This window comes from Salvelinus fontinalis, chromosome 4 (genome assembly GCF_029448725.1).
Source record: "Salvelinus fontinalis isolate EN_2023a chromosome 4, ASM2944872v1, whole genome shotgun sequence".
Classification (NCBI taxonomy): domain Eukaryota; kingdom Metazoa; phylum Chordata; class Actinopteri; order Salmoniformes; family Salmonidae; genus Salvelinus; species Salvelinus fontinalis.
This window is the reverse complement of record NC_074668.1, coordinates 88,021,824-88,044,679: the sequence shown is the minus strand read 5'-3', so window position 1 is coordinate 88,044,679 and position 22,856 is coordinate 88,021,824. Positions and strand designations below refer to the sequence as shown.

Genomic DNA, 22,856 nt, shown 5'->3' with positions numbered 1-22,856 from the left:
AGAATTTTACAAATTATTTTCTGAACAAGTAGCTCCCTTCCTATTTTAAGTCTTTTTTAGAGAGTATTAATAACAATGTTCTCCCTCCTACGATGAGTCAGGGGTTAATAACACTGATACCTAAGCCTAAAAAAGAAGTGCTGCTCATCGATAACTGGCGTCCAATTTGTCTTCTTAAGAATGACTATAAGATATTATACTTGCAAAAATAATTAAAGAAGTCCTGGACGCAATCATTGATGGAACACAGTCTGGCTTCATGAGGAACAGACATATTTCTAACAATGTCAGACTAGTATTAGACATACTTGACTACTCAGACCTAATAACTGAGGATAGCTTCATATTAGTTTTAGATTTTTATAAAGCATTTGACACAGTAGAGCATCAGTTCCTCTTCCACTCCCTTGAGAGACTTGGCTTTGGGGATTTTTTTCTGTAAGGCTATTAAGACTCTCTATACAAATGGTAACAGCTCTATCAAATTTAAATATGACACCTCGTCTAGATTTGAATTAAAGAGAAGAATTAGGCAAGGTTGTCCTATCTCTCCGTACCTGTTTTATGAATCACCAAACTTCTTGCAAATTCTTTAAATAATAGTCCTGTACAAGGTATTTCCATAGCTGGTAAAGAAATTATTATAAGCCAGCTGGCTGATGATACTACACTTTCTGAAAGACGCTAACCAAATTCCCAAATCGATCAATGTGATACAATCCTTTTCCAAAGCGTCTGGTCTATATCTTAACATTAATAAATGTGAACTCATGGCTGTTAAAGATTGAGCCAACTGGTAAATGCAGAGGGTCTTTAACTCAGTTATAATGAATTCTTATCACTTTACAAGGTCCCTGTAACACCTAAAGATTTTGCAATTGTTTTAGATGCCATTCCCTCAGGTGTTCCTTTATTATTCAGGAACGTGTCAAGACCTGACCCTCAGAGCCTGCCTTCCATTGACCCTGTTAACTCATCAGTAGGAAAGATTTGTTTCTCTTTTGGTCCATTCAACAACAGAGCGATACGAACCTTGTTTCAGCAGGATGTTGTATACCTTATGTCATGCCTTATTGGAATGGATTTATTGATCATGTCTGTTGGAAAAAAGTTTGGATGTTGCCACCACACATACCTACTTGTTAACAAAATTAAGGAAGTTTCCTTTAAAATTATTCATAAATATTATCCTGCCAACCATTATATGAAGAACTTTAAGGAAAACATCAACTCAAATTTCTATTTTTGTAATGACCACCGAGAAACAGTGTTGCATCTTTTTTGGCATTGTATTCATGTAAGAAAACTGTGGCAAGACATCAGTAGATTTATAATTGTACACATTTATGAAGGTCTTACACTATTGTGGAGAGATGTACTGCTTGGATTCTTTACCTACGATAGGAATAAGCTGAAACATTTTTATGTAATTAATTTCAAAATTCTTTTGGCCAAATTTCATATTCACAAATGTAAATTTACAAACAAAAAACACATTTTCTTACCCTACAAAAATAAATTGAATTGTATTTTAAGACAGTTAAATACTCTACTAACAAAAAAGCTGTTATATTATAAGTGTATGTATGTCCCTTAAGGTCCTTGTGTAATGTGATATTGTACCCCCTAGCTCGATTGTCCTTTGTATATTATCCATATATACTTGTGTTCCCTCATGTACTTCCTGTATTGATTTGTTGTTAATAATAAAAATAATAACAAATATATTTAAAAAATGGGGACTATGCGAGTCTCTCATAACCACATTAATACCGCTGCAGGCTGACATTCATCGAGATTTGGTGATATTAATGGAGAATGCTCTAAGGACTTTCTGTAATTAAAATCACTCCATGTTTTTTTCACAAGCTATATCGCCATCAATAATGTACTGTTGCACAGAAGTTGTTTGCAAATTGTACACAAGATGACGCCAGTGAGACATGTTTTGAATGATAGCTTAATGTAGCTGAGCAAATGTGATAAAACCGGGGTTTTAAAGAGGCGGAAACTTCCACGCATCTGCTTCCAAGATGTTTCATCACTTCAAAGTTATTTATCAACAACTCTCGAGCTAATATTTTAGTCTTACCATTCTAAACAAACTACAATGTAAAATAATCTTAATTATAATCCCTAACCAGCTAACCTCCACAAACGTTCGAGGGAATGCGTATTGTTGGCCATCTCGTTTCTGACACACATGGCTGTGGTAAACATAGAAATGCAGCATGATAGCGTCTAGCTAGCTGTCAAACTATTCGTCTAGTGAAATAAGAGTGAAACAAACGTGGTTGAAGATCGTTTACTACTCATATTGGTAAGTGGCTATAGCTAACTATCTACTGTGTCTTTATATGTGTGGCCTTTATGGTGTTGTTAGCTAGAGAAGTCAGCCAGCTAGCCGTCGCTAGCTAGCCACCGTGACCAGACAGCATAAGTAGATATCAGGCTGGGATAGGGTTGCTAAACTATTTTGGTGATGGTAAATGTGATTTCACAACTTATAACGGAGCAAATGTTCCATCATGGCTCCCAATTTAGCAACTCTGGGTCAGGCTGCGCTTCGTTGGGGAAGGAGAGGTCCCTAGTACTAGAGAGTATGTGGCTGAAACCGAGGTAAAGACCGTTTCAGGTTGGATATTCGCCTGTAGTTTTCCTTACGTCCACCAACAGCAGTTAGGGACCGTCAACATAGTGACAAATCTACATTTTCTAATTTCAATAACTCTTTAACCATTACTCCTAAAACGTTCGAAGTTTCTAGCTAACCCGATGGCATAGACACACATTGCACACACTTTTTTTTGTCGATTTACATCTGGCACTATTTTAAATTATTTATTTACATTTTTGAATTTCAATAGCTCATTGGTCATATGACCTGCTGACTTCAAACAAGGTTCAGAATGTCCACTGACTACCCTTCTATATTGCACACCCTTTAGTTTGTCCATTTTCATCTCACATGATTTTACAATAATTTTTCAAAATGTAAAATTTCAATAGCTCCTTGGTCATGTCAATTACACACCTAAGAAGCGTGCAGTGGATATACGCCCATATAGCATAACCTATAGTCATGTATCTTTACGTTGTTGTAGATTTAATATTAGTTGTGTGAATTAGGTAGTTCTGTCCAGTGTTGTCTTTAATATTTATCTATAATAGTTGTTAGTTCTAAGTACTTATTTTCCCTGTTTTTTATTTTTCCACAGTATTTAACAGCGGTACACAATAGAGAGAGACAGATATCTCCTTTCATAATATCAACCATAAAGGAAAATGGCAAAGTACGAGAGGCATGTTATTAATTGTCCAAAGCAGGGATGGAGAGTGAGCTAGTGAGGTAGGCTGCAGTGGGTTTGCTGGTCAATACATATACTGAACATGTAACCACAGTAATATTGACAAATTAAACAGAAATTGTAGACCTTTAATATTTTCCAACATGTCAGACACTTTACTTCAAATAAGTATGAAACATTTCACAGTGTTAACTTTCTCTTTATCCCTGGTTGATGTACATTTCAGAGCCTCAGTGTGAATGGGGTATAGCATACATTTCAACAACAAAGACTGCACTTCCAGTTTGTGTTCTTTACTCTGTTGAACTCTTGTCTTCATTCCTAGGCACAGCACATGGAACCACCATAGGCATGCAAAACATTCAATCCAAAACAAAGCGTAACACACTATAAATAATATCAAATATCAATACAGTATAGATTAGTCAATACAGATTAGTCATCCATTGTGTTGTATCATAAATTGTCTTACATGCCGTCACTGTTGTCAAAAGATTATTAACATGTTAAATAAAGTTACTAACCCAGTCTTTGGGCCACATCCAGGTTCTTTATCAGTGGCACACATGAAGCAGTTGTTGGCTTTGTTGAACTCTGAAATCATAGGCATGAACTGAACATATGGCTGTCTGACACAACTACATACAAATAAACGTACATTTACTTTGAATTAAATGTCATTACATACCAGACATTTTTAGTATATCAGCCATTTATTTTCGCAGTTGCTCCATGTGTTTGTGAAGGTTCCATATCAATTTGGGATGTTGTGGAAGTTCTGTGCAACTTCCTTGGCCATCTACACCAAAAAATAAAATTATGTTTTTGACCTAATTGTCACATAACATCTAACCATTCATTATAGAAAATATAACTATCAAACCTGCATTACAAAGACCCCGCAGCTGAAGGTGTCCTGCTGCATGGTGTGAGATATTTCCCCTCCTTTCCACTTTGTCCACCCAGTTGTCTTTTCCATGGCAGGATCTTCTCATTTTGAAGTATTCTCTTTTTTATGTAAACATAATGGAATTCTGATTAGTTACAGGCAAATGAATACACAGGCCAAAACGGTATGCTGATTCCCTTATCACTATAATCTAGTAGAGGTTATTTCCTTCATGCCCCATTCTACACACAGCCTAAATTATAGGCACTGAACCATTTACAGGACAATAATAAAAGTAGCATATAGGATCCAACCCTATCACAGAGTGAATAAATGTAGAGTGTTTGTAGACTAAGAAAAAAATATTAAGTGACAGTTTCATCAGTACGTGCTTCAAGAAAGTCATATCACAAAGATCACAGATGACAGTGCCCATCAAATCTATGACAATAGAGAATGAATTGTAACCACCAAAGTGTGTTAAAGTATGTTTGTCAAAATAATATCTGAAAATATCAGTTGTTGAACATAATACTTATATTTGCAATAGCAATTTATGATCTATGCAGTTGAGGAATATTCCATGAACCAACACTACATGTTGGACGGACATTCCCACATACAGTTTACACATACATAGGCATTTTTTCAGCTATGATTTTACCACCCAGAATCCAGAATGGATATGACAATAGGGCCAGCACAGGACGTAATACACCCTTACAACAATACTTTTTGATCTTCTTGACTTCTTATCTGGTAAACTGCTACTGTGTGTCAAGAAAAGAGCCCCAATTAGGGGTTAGTGTACTCCAGTAAAAAAGGTCTGGTTTAGATTAAAAACTATTGCCCTGTGTTCCCGTTCATAGGGGCATGAGAGACTAGTCAGTGGTAGAATTGAGTGGATGTCAACTGTACAGCAATGTCCACACCTACTGGGTTTCAGGCTTACAGATTTAAGTCTAATAGCATGAGATGAAAGTAGACAGAGTGTGCGATATGAAGGCATAGTCAGTGGACATTCTGAACCTTGTTTGAAGTCAGCAGGTCACATGACCAAGGAGCTATTGAAATTCTAAATGTTGAAAAATTCATGTAAAATCTTGTGAGATGAAAATTGACTAACTAAAGGGTGTGTGTAACGGATGTGAAATGGCTAGCTAGTTAGCGGGCACGCGCTAGTAGCGTTTCAATCAGTTACGTCACTTGCTCTGAAACCTAGAAGTAGGGTTGCACCTTGCTCTGCAAGGGCCGCGGCTTTTGTGGAGCGATGGGTAACGACGCTTCGTGGGTGACTGTTGTTGATGTGTGCAGAAGGTCCCTGGTTCGCGCCCGTGTCGGGGCGAGGGGACGGTTTAAAGTTATACTGTTACATGTGCAATATAGAAGGGTAGTCAGTGGACATTCTGGACCTTGTTTGAGTCAAGTATGTCACATGACCAATGAGCTATTGAAATTCAAATGTAAAAAAAAGTTTGTACTTTGTTTACACTCCCTAACTAATTCAACTAGAAAAACAAAATGCTGCTCACATTTCCACATATTAATTAGCTTTGGAAAGCGAATTAATGTCCAAATCGTGAAAATAAGACCTGTGCATTGTTGTGCGCAATTTTTCCAACATAATGACACTTATTTGGAGTCTGTGGCTAAAGTGGTTTGAAAGCTATTGAGGTTTGAAAGCGTGAATATCCGTTGAATATCCAACTTCAAACTGTTTTTACAGTATAGTTCGATCACTGCTGCAGACGACTATTCCTACATAACCCTCCCAAATCGGCGCAACGAAAATGCACATGAGCAGAAATGGAGTGATTGGGAAGCGGTGTCCCCATTTAATGTGGACGAGAAGGCTATACCTTTGAAGTTCTGTAGAGAGTTTCTGACCATGACAGAGTTGTATCTGCAACGCTATTGCACTCTCCTTCAGCCTGCCATGAAACCAGTAGACGACAATGGTATATGGGTACGGCCTAAGGGGGTACGGCCTAAGGTCCGGACCAATAGAAGAACTGATGGTGAAGCTGTCGTGATCCCCAACAACATCCTACTGTGGCCACACAGCAGCAGAATATTCTACCCAGGACAGACCACCCGCTGCTAAATCTGTAATGCCATGGACCACCAGGTGAAGGATTGCAGGACAAGGGAACAGAGAGGTCAAGAGGAGAAACATCACAAACCCGAGAGCAACAGCCACAATGAGGAGGAGAACGATGACAGCGTCGAGTCTGCCAGAGAAGAGCCATCACGAGACACTTCCCTCCCTGATGACACAGGTCCTGCAGCAGACTGGTCCACTCAAATGGAGGCTCATGATGACGATCCACCAAACCTTGCCAGTACTCCGGCTGCCTCCCACCTCCCTAGTGGCTACCCTCCTCTGCCCCCAGACACTTCCAGCTCCAACGAAGGTACCCATCCATCAAACAGTGGTAAGAAATAGCCTGTCTCTTCCCCTCAGGAAAAGGGGACCACAAAAAGACTTGAAAAGAGATATAAAAAACAGCACTCAATGAGTATCATTAAATAAAAATGTCATTAACAACTGTATACAAGCAAAATTACAAGCATAACTTTTTTATCAGTAGTGGTCTGCCATCTAATATTTCTAAATGTATGAAAAGTTCAGGTGATTATCTCTGTCCAACAAATGTCAGTATTTATCTTTGAAATGTCTGCCTTCTATTATGCAATGTGTATTTATAAAAATATTGTCACGTCATGAATGTTATTAATTATTGAAAGATTATATTAAAACTAAAACAAACTACAACAAAAACAATAATATATGATGAAAATAACTTGAAAATAATCTGTATCTCATAAACAAAAAAAGTAAATGTGATTGTGTGTGTCTGTCAGTTAGTGTCTGTATTTCATTGAGAGAGTTCTTGATGAATAAACCCCATATCCCTGTCTCTCAATCTCTGCCTCCCACAGACAAGCCTGTGTCTTCTCTCCAGCTGTGACGGCGATGGAGGAGGAGGAGGTGTCTCTGAGAGTGCTGCCAATGGACCCAGCGGACCGGGGAACCCAGAGGGTCAGACTCGGCCCAGGGCTGATGTCCTCCCTGGGGTTGGGGCTGGGCTCTCCTGTTCTGGTGGCTCTGTCGGGAGGGTCCTGTCTCTGTACTGCCTGGCCCAGGCCTGACCTGGCTGATGGATTCATACAGATAGACATGAAATGTTGTTCTTCAAATCTTATCTTAAACAAAGCTACACCCACACACCTCAGCTCTAGCCCACTTCCCCCCAGCCCATGCCTAAGTCGTAGCCTCACCCCAGTCTCCTGCCCCAAGCTGAAAGGCATCAGAATAACAGTGGTGGTTCAGAGTGTGGAGTTCCGGAAAACCACTCCTCCCAGTTTCATCCATGAACTAGTGAAGGACATGCTGAAAGGGACATATGTCCACCAGAAGCACGTGATAGATGTGGGTGACCATGACACGGACATTAAACTGATCGTCATCGAGAGCCTGAACCCAGAGTCCACCGTGACTGGTTTGGTTACATCTAAAACAGGGGTGGAAATAATGGGGACGAGGACCCTCCGGTACTACAGAGGACAGCTCCAGGAGCAGCCCCAGGTCCTACTGGGAGGACTGGAGGAGGTGAGGACCCAGGAAGATGCTGCTTCTCAATAATCTACAGTGATGTCTTCTCCTGTCCTCCTTCTCAATAATCTACAGTGATGTCTTCTCCTGTCCTCCTTCTCAATAATCTACAATGACGTATTCTCCTGTCCTCCTCAATAATCTACAATGACGTATTCTCCTGTCCTCCTCAATAATCTACAGTGATGTCTTCTCCTGTTCTCCTTCTCAATAATCAACAATGACGTATTCTCCTGTTCTCCTTCTCAATAATCTACAGTGATGTCTTCTCCTGTTCTCCTTCTCAATAATCTACAGTGATGTCTTCTCCTGTCCTCCTCCTCAATAATCTACAGTGATGTCTTCTCCTGTCCTCCTTCTCAATAATCTACAGTGATGTCTTCTCCTGTTCTCCTTCTCAATAATCTACAGTGATGTCTTCTCCTGTTCTCCTTCTCAATAATCTACAATGACGTCTTCTCCTGTTCTCCTTCTCAATAATCTACAATGACGTGTTCTCCTTCTCAATAATCTACAGTGATGTCTTCTCCTGTTCTCCTTCTCAATAATCTACAATGACGTCTTCTCCTGTTCTCCTTCTCAACAATTTACAGTGATGTCTTCTCCTGTTCTCCTTCTCAATAATCTACAGTGATGTCTTCTCCTGTCCTCCTCCTCAATAATCTACAGTGATGTCTTCTCCTGTTCTCCTTCTCAATAATCTACAATGACGTATTCTCCTGTTCTCCTTCTCAATAATCTACAGTGATGTCTTCTCCTGTTCTCCTTCTCAATAATCTACAGTGATGTCTTCTCCTGTCCTCCTCCTCAATAATCTACAGTGATGTCTTCTCCTGTTCTCCTTCTCAATAATCTACAGTGATGTCTTTTCCTGTTCTCCTTCTCAATAATTTACAGTGATGTCTTCTCCTGTCCTCCTTCTCAATAATCTACAGTGATGTCTTCTCCTGTCCTCCTTCTCAATAATCTACAGTGATGTCTTCTCCTGTTCTCCTTCTCAATAATCTACAGTGATGTCTTCTCCTGTTCTCCTTCTCAATAATCTACAGTGATGTCTTCTCCTGTTCTCCTTCTCAATAATCTACAGTGATGTCTTCTCCTGTTCTCCTTCTCAATAATCTACAATGACGTCTTCTCCTGTTCTCCTTCTCAATAATCTACAATGACGTGTTCTCCTTCTCAATAATCTACAGTGATGTCTTCTCCTGTTCTCCTTCTCAATAATCTACAATGACGTCTTCTCCTGTTCTCCTTCTCAATAATCTACAATGACGTGTTCTCCTTCTCAATAATCTACAGTGATGTCTTCTCCTGTTCTCCTTCTCAATAATCTACAATGACGTCTTCTCCTGTTCTCCTTCTCAATAATTTACAGTGATGTCTTCTCCTGTTCTCCTTCTCAATAATCAACAATGACGTATTCTCCTGTTCTCCTTCTCAATAATCTACAGTGATGTCTTCTCCTGTTCTCCTTCTCAATAATCTACAGTGATGTCTTCTCCTGTCCTCCTCCTCAATAATCTACAGTGATGTCTTCTCCTGTCCTCCTTCTCAATAATCTACAGTGATGTCTTCTCCTGTTTTCCTTCTCAATAATCTACAGTGATGTCTTCTCCTGTTCTCCTTCTCAATAATCTACAATGACGTCTTCTCCTGTTCTCCTTCTCAATAATCTACAATGACGTGTTCTCCTTCTCAATAATCTACAGTGATGTCTTCTCCTGTTCTCCTTCTCAATAATCTACAATGACGTCTTCTCCTGTTCTCCTTCTCAACAATTTACAGTGATGTCTTCTCCTGTTCTCCTTCTCAATAATCTACAGTGACGTCTTCTCCTGTCCTCCTCCTCAATAATCTACAGTGATGTCTTCTCCTGTTCTCCTTCTCAATAATCTACAATGACGTATTCTCCTGTTCTCCTTCTCAATAATCTACAGTGATGTCTTCTCCTGTTCTCCTTCTCAATAATCTACAGTGATGTCTTCTCCTGTCCTCCTCCTCAATAATCTACAGTGATGTCTTCTCCTGTTCTCCTTCTCAATAATCTACAGTGATGTCTTTTCCTGTTCTCCTTCTCAATAATTTACAGTGATGTCTTCTCCTGTCCTCCTTCTCAATAATCTACAGTGATGTCTTCTCCTGTCCTCCTTCTCAATAATCTACAGTGATGTCTTCTCCTGTTCTCCTTCTCAATAATCTACAGTGATGTCTTCTCCTGTTCTCCTTCTCAATAATCTACAGTGATGTCTTCTCCTGTTCTCCTTCTCAATAATCTACAGTGATGTCTTCTCCTGTTCTCCTTCTCAATAATCTACAATGACGTCTTCTCCTGTTCTCCTTCTCAATAATCTACAATGACGTGTTCTCCTTCTCAATAATCTACAGTGATGTCTTCTCCTGTTCTCCTTCTCAATAATCTACAATGACGTCTTCTCCTGTTCTCCTTCTCAATAATCTACAATGACGTGTTCTCCTTCTCAATAATCTACAGTGATGTCTTCTCCTGTTCTCCTTCTCAATAATCTACAATGACGTCTTCTCCTGTTCTCCTTCTCAATAATTTACAGTGATGTCTTCTCCTGTTCTCCTTCTCAATAATCTACAATGACGTATTCTCCTGTTCTCCTTCTCAATAATCTACAATGACGTATTCTCCTGTTCTCCTTCTCAATAATCTACAGTGATGTCTTCTCCTGTTCTCCTCCTCAATAATCTACAGTGATGTCTTCTCCTGTCCTCCTCCTCAATAATCTACAGTGATGTCTTCTCCTGTTCTCCTTCTCAATAATCTACAGTGATGTCTTCTCCTGTTCTCCTTCTCAATAATTTACAGTGATGTCTTCTCCTGTTCTCCTTCTCAATAATTTACAGTGATGTCTTCTCCTGTCCTCCTTCTCAATAATCTACAGTGATGTCTTCTCCTGTCCTCCTTCTCAATAATCTACAGTGATGTCTTCTCCTGTTCTCCTTCTCAATAATCTACAGTGATGTCTTCTTCTGTTCTCCTTCTCAATAATCTACAGTGATGTCTTCTTCTGTTCTCCTTCTCAATAATCTACAGTGATGTCTTCTCCTGTTCTCCTTCTCAATAATCTACAGTGATGTCTTCTCCTGTTCTCCTTCTCAATAATCTACAATGACGTCTTCTCCTGTTCTCCTTCTCAACAATTTACAGTGATGTCTTCTCCTGTTCTCCTTCTCAATAATCTACAGTGACGTCTTCTCCTGTCCTCCTCCTCAATAATCTACAGTGATGTCTTCTCCTGTTCTCCTTCTCAATAATCTACAGTGATGTCTTCTCCTGTTCTCCTTCTCAATAATCTACAATGACGTATTCTCCTGTCCTCCTCCTCAATAATCTACAATGACGTATTCTCCTGTCCTCCTTCTCAATAATCTACAGTGACGTCTTCTCCTGTCCTCCTCAAAAGTCATTTTCAATTGTCACATCGTTCACTCTGATGTGACTCAGTAGGTGAAAGCAATATGGACTCTAGGATGCCTCTTGAATCTCTTTTCTCTTCTCCTGAAGTCTTCAGTTAGTCAGTGCAGTTGGAGGAGAGGAGACGAGTGGAGGAAGTCACTGTAGACTATTGAGGTGAAGGAGAGAAAGACCCTTCAGTGTCTGTCTAATCATGTCTTTATTGTCTGCGATTCTAGGTGTCAGCGTGTCTGAGAGAGATGTTGCGCCTGCCTCTGCAGTACCCTGCTACCCTGGGCTCCCTGGGTCTGTCCTGCCCCAGAGGAGTGCTCCTTGCTGGGCCGCCGGGGGTCGGAAAGACCCTGCTGGTCCGCTGCCTGGTGGGGGAGGTGGGGGCCAGCCTGATCACAGTCCGAGGACCAGAGGTAAGAGTACATATATACACATATAAACATGAACGCACACACACAGTCACATAAATATGCATGCATATACACATACAGAGTATTACACAACACACACTTGAATACTTGCTTACATGAAGCAAGATTTACCCAGCCTTCTTACATATGTTGTTTAGCTTGTGGGCTCGATGTTACACAATACACACACATACTGGCTGAATGTAATTGTACTTTACCTTGCCTCCTCCACGCCCAAGGTAGTAGGGTCTCGGCCAGGGGAGAGTGAGGAGAGGTTGCGGGCGGTGTTTGGTCGGGCGCGGGCAGCGGCAGAGGAAGGGCCTTGTGTGTTGTTCCTGGATGAGCTGGACTCTCTCTGTCCCAGACGGACTGGATCCTCCGCACCCGAGAACCGGCTGGTCGCTCAACTGCTCACGCTCATGGACGGCATGGACCAATCAGATCGCTTCCTCATCGTAGGAGCCACTAATCAGCCGGACAGCTTGGACCCGGCGCTACGGAGGCCCGGGAGGTTCGACAGAGAGGTGACTTAATGTTGTTATTCAAACTTAATTCAAAGCAGAAAGTTCAACAGAGGTACAATAATGAGTGTGTTGGTCTGTGCAGTAACATTCTATCCTGTGCCTGTTGCCTCCAGGTAGTCATTGGTGCAGCAGTAGTTGTTCATCCTGTCTGTAATGTAATGTACTGTTTCCTCTCTCTGTTGTCCAGGTGGTTATCGGTGCAGCAGTAGTTGTCCATCCTGTCTGTAATGTAATGTACTGTTTCCTCTCTCTGTTGTCCAGGTGGTTATCGGTGCAGCAGTAGTTGTCCATCCTGTCTGTAATGTAATGTACTGTTTCCTCTCTCTGTTGTCCAGGTGGTTATCGGTGCAGCAGTAGTTGTCCATCCTGTCTGTAATGTAATGTACTGTTTCCTCTCTCTGTTGTCCAGGTGGTTATCGGTGCAGCAGTAGTTGTTCATCCTGTCTGTAATGTAATGTACTGTTTCCTCTCTCTGTTGTCCAGGTGGTTATCGGTGCAGCAGTAGTTGTCCATCCTGTCTGTAATGTAATGTACTGTTTCCTCTCTCTGTTGTCCAGGTGGTTATCGGTGCAGCAGTAGTTGTCCATCCTGTCTGTAATGTAATGTACTGTTTCCTCTCTCTGTTGTCCAGGTGGTTATCGGTGCAGCAGTAGTTGTCCATCCTGTCTGTAATGTAATGTACTGTTTCCTCTCTCTGTTGTCCAGGTGGTTATCGGTGCAGCAGTAGTTGTCCATCCTGTCTGTAATGTAATGTACTGTTTCCTCTCTCTGTTGTCCAGGTGGTTATCGGTGCAGCAGTAGTTGTCCATCCTGTCTGTAATGTAATGTACTGTTTCCTCTCTCTGTTGTCCAGGTGGTTATCGGTGCAGCAGTAGTTGTTCACCCTGTCTGTAATGTAATGTACTGTTTCCTCTCTCTGTTGTCCAGGTGGTTATCGGTGCAGCAGTAGTTGTCCATCCTGTCTGTAATGTAATGTACTGTTTCCTCTCTCTGTTGTCCAGGTGGTTATCGGTGCAGCAGTAGTTGTCCATCCTGTCTGTAATGTAATGTACTGTTTCCTCTCTCTGTTGTCCAGGTGGTTATCGGTGCCCCCACAGCACAGCAGCGGTTATCCATCCTGTCAGTGCTGTGCCGGGCCATGCCAGTGTGTGTCAGTGTGGACTGGGCAGAGCTGGCCCAGAGGACTACAGGGTATGTGGGTGCTGACCTCAGTGCTCTCTGCCGTGAGGCTGCCATGCTGGCTATACGACACAACACACAGGTAAGCATAGACACACACACACCCACTGTAAAGTCAGCTCATATTGGTTCTTTGAGCCGGATCATCCACACACACACACACACACACACACACGTTCTAACTTCTATCCAGGTTATTGTCATTGAGATAAAGTCTTAACATTGTCTCCTGCTGTGTGTTGTGTATGTTGTCAGGGTTCAGGGGAGCAGACTATCACCATGGAACACTTCCTGTCTGCCCTGAAGACTGTCCGTCCATCCTGTCTGAGAGGCAGTCTGGGACGGACAGACCTCCCAGCCGTCTCCTGGGAACAGATAGGAGGCCTGGAGGAAGTCAAAGTCAAACTACAACAGGTACTGGTGGAACTATACTGGGAAAACAGCAGCATTCCTTTATTCATTTGACCAAGCACTGAAGAGCAACAGGCAATAACAGATGCAACAGACACACGGCTCTGCTCCAGAGTAGTGCACTAGAGAGTAAGGTGAATAGGGTGTCATTTGAGACGTGTCATGACTTCCTGTCCTCTGTTTCTGCTTCCTCCTTGTAGAGTATAGAGTGGCCGATGCGTTACCCGGAGGCGTTTGTGCGTCTGGGTCTGTCCCGTCCCAGGGGGGTGTTGCTGTACGGTCCCCCAGGCTGTGCTAAGACCACCCTGGTCAGGGCTGCAGCCACCTCCTCCCACTGCTGCTTCCTGTCAGTCAGCGGGGCTGACCTCTACTCTCCATATGTAGGAGATTCAGAGAAGGCCCTGGCTCAGGTAGGGGTTTGGAGAGCCCCTCGTCTTAACTCAAATGTTCCTATTTTTCTTGTACTAGCATGCAGTGTTAGACATTTTTTGAAGCAGTTCAACTTTGGAGGAATGTTGCTGTCATGCTTTAATCAATATAATCACTTTGGTAGATGTTATTGTGTTCACGTGTATAACCTTGTGGTGTGTTCCTGTATGTAGCTCTTTCGTCAGGCACGGGCCTGCGCTCCCTCCATCCTGTTCCTGGATGAGGTGGACTCTCTGATTGGCTCCCGGTCAGAAGGCCATGTCCCTCAGAGTGCTCAGACGCGCCTCCTGTCTGTGCTGCTGAATGAGCTGGACGGGGTAGGCTTTAGGACCCTGGAGAGGAGAGGAGCAGGGAAGATCCTACAGGCTGAGGGAGTGGAGGAGCGCCACCAACAGGAACATGTCAGACATTATATCCTACTACTAGAGCACCAATCAGAACTGGTTGTTTAAGGAAACATACACCGCGGCCTCCCTGGTGGCGCAGTGGTCTAAGGCACTGCATTGCAGTGCTAGCTGTGCCACCAGAGATTCTGGGTTCGAAGCCAGGCTCGCAGCCGGCCGCGACCGGGAGGCGCACAATTGGCCTAGCGTCGTCCGGGTTAGGGAGGATTTGGCTGGCAGGGATATCCTTGTCTCATCGCTCACTAGCGACTCCTGTGGCGGGCCGGGCGCAGTGCACGCTGACCAGGTCGCTAGGTGTACGGTGTTTCCTCTGACACATTGGTGCGGCTGGCTTCCGGGTTGGATGTGGATTGTGTCAAGAAGCAGTGCGGCTTGGTTGGGTTGTGTTTCGGAGGACGCATGGCTCTCGACCTTGGCCTCTCCCGAGTCCGTACGGGAGTTGCAGCGATGAGACAAGACTGTAACTACCAATTGGATACCATGAAATGGGGGAGAAAAATAAGAAAAAAGAAAAGAAACATACACCATATAATCATACAAAAACATACACACCAACAGCACACTTATATCGATTCTGCGCTTCACATTGCTCAAACTGATCGCTTCAAACGCTCGGACAATTGCTTCTGTCGTTGTTAACATGATGTCCTGTCTGCCCTCCCTGTCAGTTGGAGTACCAGGAGGTGTGTAACAAGGACGTGATGATCGTAGCGGCCACTAACAGACCAGACTCTCTGGACAGTGCCCTCCTAAGGCCTGGAAGACTGGACCAGATCATCTACGTACCTCCACCTGACCTACAGGTAACTATTACCACCTTCACCTGACCTACAGGTAACTATTACCACCTGACCTACAGGTAACTATTACCACCTGACCTACAGGTAACTATTACCACCTGACCTACAGGTAACTATTACCACCTGACCTACAGGTAACTATTACCACCTTCACCTGACCTACAGGTAACTATTACCACCTGACCTACAGGTAACTATTACCACCTGACCTACAGGTAACTATTACCACCTGACCTACAGGTAACTTACCACCTGACCTACAGGTAACTATTACCACCTTCACCTGACCTACAGGTAACTATTACCACCTGACCTACAGGTAACTATTACCACCTGACCTACAGGTAACTATTACCACCCGACCTACAGGTAACTATTACCACCTTCACCTGAACTACAGGTAACTATTACCACCTTCACCTGACCTACAGGTAACTATTACCACCTTCACCTGACCTACAGGTAACTATTACCACCTTCACCTGACCTACAGGTAACTATTACCACCTGACCTACAGGTAACTATTACCACCTGACCTACAGGTAACTATTACCACCTGACCTACAGGTAACTATTACCACCTGACCTACAGGTAACTATTACCACCTGACCTACAGGTAACTATTACCACCTGACCTACAGGTAACTATTACCACCTGACCTACAGGTAACTATTACCACCTGACCTACAGGTAACTATTACCACCTGACCTACAGGTAACTATTACCACCTGACCTACAGGTAACTATTACCACCTGACCTACAGGTAACTATTACCACCTGACCTACAGGTAACTATTACCACCTGACCTACAGGTAACTATTACCACCTTCACCTGACCTACAGGTAACTATTACCACCTTCACCTGACCTACAGGTAACTATTACCACCTGACCTACAGGTAACTATTACCACCTGAACTACAGGTAACTATTACCACCTGAACTACAGGTAACTATTACCACCTTCACCTAACCTACAGGTAACTATTACCACCGTCACCTGACCTACAGGTAACTATTACCACCGTCACCTGACCTACAGGTAACTATTACCACCTGAACTACAGGTAACTATTACCACCCGAACTACAGGTAATTATTACCACCTTCACCTGACCTACAGGTAACTATTACCACCTGAACTGATCACCCCTCTTTCTCCAGGCGCGTGTGTCCATCCTGCAGGTGTGTACAGAGAAGATGCCTCTGGATGATGATGTGTGTCTGGAGGAGCTGGCTAGACACACTGACCTCTACTCTGGAGCAGACCTGGAGAACCTGTGCAGAGAGGTACAGAGTACCAAAACACACCTCCCCTGTAAATACATACTGTACCTGTCCCTTTAATCCTTCACAATGAGGTATAGAGTACACCAATACACTTGTCCCTAAAGTATAGACACAATGCTTTCTTCCAGTCACTTTCAGAAAATGGCATGTTTTAACCATAGGAGAGATTCAGCAACATGTTTGTTTATACCATAGAATGAGTGCTGCTGGGGTTTAACTGTAATGTTGTCTGCAGGCGGCTCTGTTGACCCTCCAGGATGAAAGTATGGAAGCTTCTAGTATCAAACACCGATACTTCCTCCAGTCTTTACAGAGGATGACTCCCTCTCTCTCGACCCAGCAACTACAGACATACAAAAACCTCTTCAGATGACGCGTCGGACTTGGAAAATAAAAATTACATTTAGTTTCCTTTTGTGGGTCTGTTGGCTGTTTTTATGGCGATGAGTTGACGGTATGTAGGCCTAATTAGTACATCGGGATGATTGTCACTTCTGTTGACACCCTCCTACTGATTGTAATACAACAGCACAAACAGGATCTCCACTTTCAGTATTTCCCAAATCCAGTCCAACAGCACACACTTGTTGTAGCCCATACAAAAACACCTGATTAAACTGTAAGGGCTTGATGATTAGAATCAGGTGTGCTTGTCCAGGACCACAACAAAAATACTGTTGGTGTAACTAGAGAACTGGAGGTCAGAAACTGCTAATTCATGGGCTTGCCCAGGGAGTCAAGGTCAGGAACCCCCAACCCGGGAAAACCGGTGCCCCAGGGACCCCCTTCCTGTTTCTCACTCAAATTCGGTCTTATTGGGTAAAGGATCGTGGCCAGGCAAAGTCAGAAACATTGAAATATTTTGACCTCCCCACAGTTAATGGAATATACAAGTGTAAACTAAGTCTATTTTAGCTAGAAAAGGAAAAAGTATTTTGGCAAAGTCAAGGAAGCTTACCAGCAGCATCCTGTGTTGCAAAACTCTGCTCTAGTCCCCTTTAGAAGCAGAACAAACCACCACTCTTTAAGTCAGTGTTCAAAAGACATTTATTTCTAAATGTAACAGGTTCTTTATTCACATGTTTCCAGTCAATGGATCTGCCAGTTGAGTAAAGGGAAGTGAGAGTGACAGACTCAGACAGGTCTCAGTCTAGTGATAAATTAACTCTGATAACCATGAATCATTTAAACAAACAGCTGATCATGTGATCAACCAGGTAATACTGCATCCTGATGTTAAGGGAATAGAAGTCTCGGTTCCAATGCCCATATTAGTATACCACTTAAAGTATGCCATTTGGGACGTATCCGTAGTACACAAGTATGGATATTGGAGCAGAGCCTTAAGTGTTCAGACTGAAGGAATGAATGTGCAAATCAATGAAACACTGGTGAGTGCTGCTGTAGAGAGCCAACCCTGACATGAGACCAAATACCTTTTAAAATTAAATAAATCAAAACAAGAGCAACAAGGCAGGTAATGCATATACTGAACTGATTTGCAGTTAAAGAAAATGTCATTTTAGTCTGTTCCACTCAACATGTTGATAAGCTTGGACAGGAAGACTGACAGTGGTTTAAGGAACCAACCAAGACCCGAAGACAATGCCAAATGTATTTATATACGCACACAATGACTGAATTATGCATATGATAAATATTGGCATCTCACAGCCCTCAATGCTTATGGTACAATACTGCATTTCTGAAATGTTGACAGAATCAATCTGATAAGCAAATAAAACTGGCTGATATTAACTAGAAGCAGTAGTCATGTATTAAACATGATTCAAAGTCAGTTTCCTGTTAAAGAAACACAGTGTGTGGTCAGTACTCTAAATTCAGATCACCCTTTCAACATAAAAACACATCCTCTCTGTCTACTGGTTCAACACGGTCAGTAAAGGAGAAGCCATTTTCAAACACATTAGCAAAGGCAATATGGACACGGTCATCAGATCAATAATACAATCAGATGTATGAATTAACCTTTTAGAGACAGCCTGGGCCTCATTTCTGGCTGTGCCTGAAAACGTTACTAGCTTCCTCAGTCCCCCCCCTCAATTCCTCTCAAAGCTCATTGGTCGTCAGAGGGTAGGACCTTGGATCCTCTCCGCCAATTAACTTTGTCCTTGTTTCCTCAACTCCTCAGAGGAAGAAAGGATTGGACAGCTAGTAGCATTCAGACACAGCCTCACATCAACCTAGTCAAACACTGATACACTAGAAGACCAATACTAACGTCAGATAATCACACAGTTAACTTGCATTTCTGTGTAAGTTGTTGCATTGGCGTGCCAGACTTTACATACAGGTGCATATCGTGTTAGGATTGGTCCTTAACAGGTCAGAGTAGATCCCAGTGGTTCTACCTTGTGAGGAGAGGATGACAGACAGTGAATCTTAATTGTCCTGAATCTGATGCGCCCCCCCCCCCCCTCCCTCCCTCCCTCCCTCTGAACTTCTCCTCCGATGTGTTGAGGAGGCAGCAAGAAGAGAGGATGCAAGGAATCAAAGAAATAGAATTAAGATAAACCCAGAGACACATTCCCTGTTTCCCCACTGGAAACAATATAACACCTACAGTCAAAGTATAGAGCGCTCAAACAAACATTAACACAGTTCAATTATAGAAGTACCAAAAAAAGGAACAATGTTGAACATTTACAGGCTTTAATGGTGATTATAGATCTTTTGTTTTTGTTGGAAAGTTAAGATTCTTTCAACCCCTCTTCAGAAAGCTTTGCAAGCAGGTCAACAGCCCAGGAGGAATCAGCTGTCCTTTAAAAATAAAATGTGCATCTGACTGTCAGTCCGAATATCCTGGCGATGGCATAGACCAGATCAGTTCACTACGCTTTGGCACCAGTCTGGTTTAACGTCCTCAGACTGTGTGTGTTTAATTCAGGCTATGCGGTGGACTCTCGGCAGTGTGTACAGGTGCGTGTAGCCCTGTTTCTGTGTGTCTGGACCTGCACGGTGCACCTGGTCAGGCCGTAGGTGTGGATCAACAGGTGTCTGGCCTTGGCCTGCACGTCCTCCCACGCACTGGCACTAGAGGGCGCTAGAAGTACAATGCACAGAAATAGGTTAGGACACTGGCTCTTCATTTATCTTTCATTGATTCCTCACATCCTCTCGACGCCTCCTTGTTAAAATCCATTGGAGAAGTAGGTCCGAGGGAAGGACCTTGGAACTTCTCCAATACAGTTGAGAAGGGTCGAGGACATAGGATGTGAAGAATGTGCACGCCTTTAGTCCCCCGAGTGGCGCAGCGGTCTAAGATACTGCATCTCAGGGCTAGAGGCATCAATACAGACCCTGGTTCGATTCCAGGCCGAATCACAACCGGCCGTGATTGGGAGTCCCTTAGGGCGGCGCACAATTGGCACAGCATCATTGTAAATAAGAATTTATTCTTAACTGACTTGCCTAGTTAAATAAAAATCACAGATAGACTATTTGAGATACAACCAGAGTGTAGAGTTCCTAAACCCATCAACAGAATGCACTCCACATGCCATGTGTACAACTAACAAAGGAGAGGAAGTCAAAGGTCACTCACAGAGCAGCAGGTGTGCGAGGGCGGAGGTCTTGTCACCGGTTAATGCCCACACTTTGAGCTCGTCAACTGATTGGACGTCCTCCAACTTCAGAAGGTCTTCTCTGATTCGCTGAACGTCCACATGCCTGGGTGCCCCTAACAGCAACACACACTTTCAGTTTCATGACACTCAGAACGTCAACATTGTTTCTCTCTAGCGAGTCTTGTTGCCATGTACAGTAAGTTGCTAGCAAAAGACTTGTCCCTTTCATAGCGTGAGAACAATCTACTATTATTTAAACACTATGGGACATTTTTACAGCTCCAGATTAGGCAATTGAAAGTGTGTTTTAGTGCAGGACTAAGTATATTAAAGCAGATCTATATAATCATGGTTAGAGTTCATGGCCGTGTCAGACAGGAAGTGACTAGAATAAGCATTTGTTCTGATGACAGTAGATCTGTCTGGTTAACAACGAGCAGAAATATGACGTAGTTTATCACCGTCCCTCCAGGACATGATGGTATGATCTAGATCAGCGGTTCCTATTACTGGTCCTGGGGCCCCCCCTGACAGCACGTTTTGCTTTTGCCCTAGCAAATATAAGGCTTGATGAGTTGAATCAAGTGTGAGTGCTAGGGCTTAAACTAAAATGTGCACCCCTTTATGCCCCCAAGACCAGGACTGAGAACCACTGATCTAAATCACACAGTACACAGGTTCCCAACACAGTTTTGTTGTAGCCCCAGACAAACCCCTGATTCAACTAATCATCATCCCCTCTGAGTGGAATCAGGTGAGTTTGTCCAGGGCTACAACAATGTGTACTGTTGGGGGGACTGGAGTTGGGAAACACTGGGCTAATATATGAACTGTAATACATGTAGCCGTTGTCTCACCCTCGAGGACGATGACTCCCGTGTCCCGTATGATGCGTATCGTTGTGAACAGCACCAGGATAGAGAAGATGTAGGTACAGATGGGGTCCGCCAGCTTGTACTCTGGCTAGGGGGGGGCAAAGGTCAGGTCAATCTAACAGCATGGTCGTTAGGCACAAACTGAAGGAAACAGACAAATAGTTCCTTTCTATGTGGACTCGTCCAATAAGGCAGGGTTTCCCGAACTCTGTCCTGGGTCTCCCCCTGAATACAGGTTTTGGATTTAGCCGTAGCACTACACAGCTGAATCAAATAACCGACTCATCAAGCATTGATGATTTGAATCAGTTGTGTAGTGCTAGGGCGAAACCAAAACATGCTGCCAGGGGGGGGGCAGGACCATAGGTACAAAGCCAAAACATGCTCCCAAGGGGGACCCCAGAACAGAGTTTGGGAAACCCTGCAATAAGAAACGGTAATTTGCGTTTTCCATTGCAAAATGTTATACAACTTTTTCCTGTTGCATGGACTAATGAACACAACCCTGGCCCGACCAAGAAAGCCCTTAAACCATCCCATTCATCCCTTCAACATTAAACAGTTCCAAAATAAATGGATCTTTAACCCCTCTTCCTGCTCCCAGGTCAGACGTTGCAGCCTACCTTGAAGCGTACGATGTAGGCAGCTATGAGGACCCCTATACTCTGGACCAGGTCTCCCAGTGCATGGATGAAGGCTGCCCTGACTGCCAGGCTGCCCTGGGGCCCCTGGGCTGGGGGGCCACCGTGGCTGTGGCCATGTGAGGGTGGAGGGGGAACACCGTGTGAGTGACCATGACCCCCGTGGGAGTGGAGGTGACCGTTACCAGTCTGGTTCAGGAGGAAACCCATACTATATAAATAAACATGAGAGAGGAGAGAGATTTGTCAGTTTGCTTTAACTTCTGGTGGCCGTTTAATTATGTACTACTACGTTTAATCATTACTATACTCGATTGAGGCTACACTATCAATCATCAACACACACCACGCTCATCAACACACTAACGGTTTTGACTTGAGGTTATTATTTATAGGGGTGCCAGGTAGGTTGTGCCTACCAGAGAAAATATTGGTTTCTCCTTTTGGTTTGGGAGGGAATGAGTCCCATCTGGTCCGTCATGTCTACACCAATACAAAGGACTGGAAATACACTTTTAATAAACCCTTAAAACATTGGAAATGACGGTATTCTTTTGCGTGGGTTGTATTACCAACAAATGATCACACACAATAATTAAACACATGAGTTCTGGTTCCTCCAGAAAGGTCCTGGGGCCTAAAAGAGTTCAGGGAACTCAAGTGACCTTAGTCACCCAATGTTTGTCAGTTCATACAAGTGTAGCGTAAACCCAGTATCAATCATACAATCAAAATAACAATTATTTTACCACACAACCATAAAGCTTATCCAATCTTAATAAGTCCTCATCTACTACTAGCTACATAAATCATCACGGTATACATCACACCAAAACAAATTAAATACCGTATACAAAAAGGTTGTAGTCAGTCGGTCAGTCAGACAATCCGCTAACAGATCTCCAGCGGAGAAAGGCCACGAAGAACAATGGAGAGAGGTAGTCCACGGACGCAAGGAGTGGATCCGAGCCTGGGTAAAGTCGCTATTAGGCTACAAAGCACACTTTTAAAAAGCAACAAAACAAACGGAATAGAGCAGCTTCGGAACTGAGGG

General features: G+C 43.1%; 2 protein-coding genes across 2 annotated transcripts in view; one reads left to right on the top strand and one right to left on the bottom strand.

Annotated features, from left to right (window-relative positions):
• Nucleotides 1-1,989: 1,989 nt before the first annotated feature.
• afg2b (AFG2 AAA ATPase homolog B) lies at nt 1,990-17,110 on the top strand. The gene is made up of 11 exons (XM_055921887.1): nt 1,990-2,320; nt 5,924-7,810; nt 11,474-11,659; nt 11,896-12,180; nt 13,256-13,441; nt 13,615-13,773; nt 13,971-14,180; nt 14,373-14,600; nt 15,272-15,406; nt 16,574-16,699; nt 16,935-17,110. Exons 2-11 carry the CDS (start codon nt 7,175-7,177, stop codon nt 17,070-17,072), a joined length of 2,289 nt encoding a protein of 762 aa, XP_055777862.1. The 5' UTR covers nt 1,990-2,320; nt 5,924-7,174; the 3' UTR covers nt 17,073-17,110.
• Nucleotides 17,111-17,728: 618 nt separating this feature from the next.
• Nucleotides 17,729-22,856, bottom strand: part of slc30a4 (solute carrier family 30 member 4) — a 10,330-nt gene continuing 5,202 nt past the window's right edge. The window contains exons 3-8 of the mRNA XM_055918550.1: nt 22,406-22,439; nt 22,222-22,327; nt 21,785-22,013; nt 21,144-21,249; nt 20,265-20,399; nt 17,729-19,763 (exon numbers count right to left, since the gene is read on the bottom strand). Coding sequence (XP_055774525.1) covers nt 19,609-19,763; nt 20,265-20,399; nt 21,144-21,249; nt 21,785-22,013; nt 22,222-22,327; nt 22,406-22,439 — 765 coding nt within the window. The 3' untranslated portion in view covers nt 17,729-19,608. The remainder of the gene's footprint in view (nt 19,764-20,264; nt 20,400-21,143; nt 21,250-21,784; nt 22,014-22,221; nt 22,328-22,405; nt 22,440-22,856) is intronic.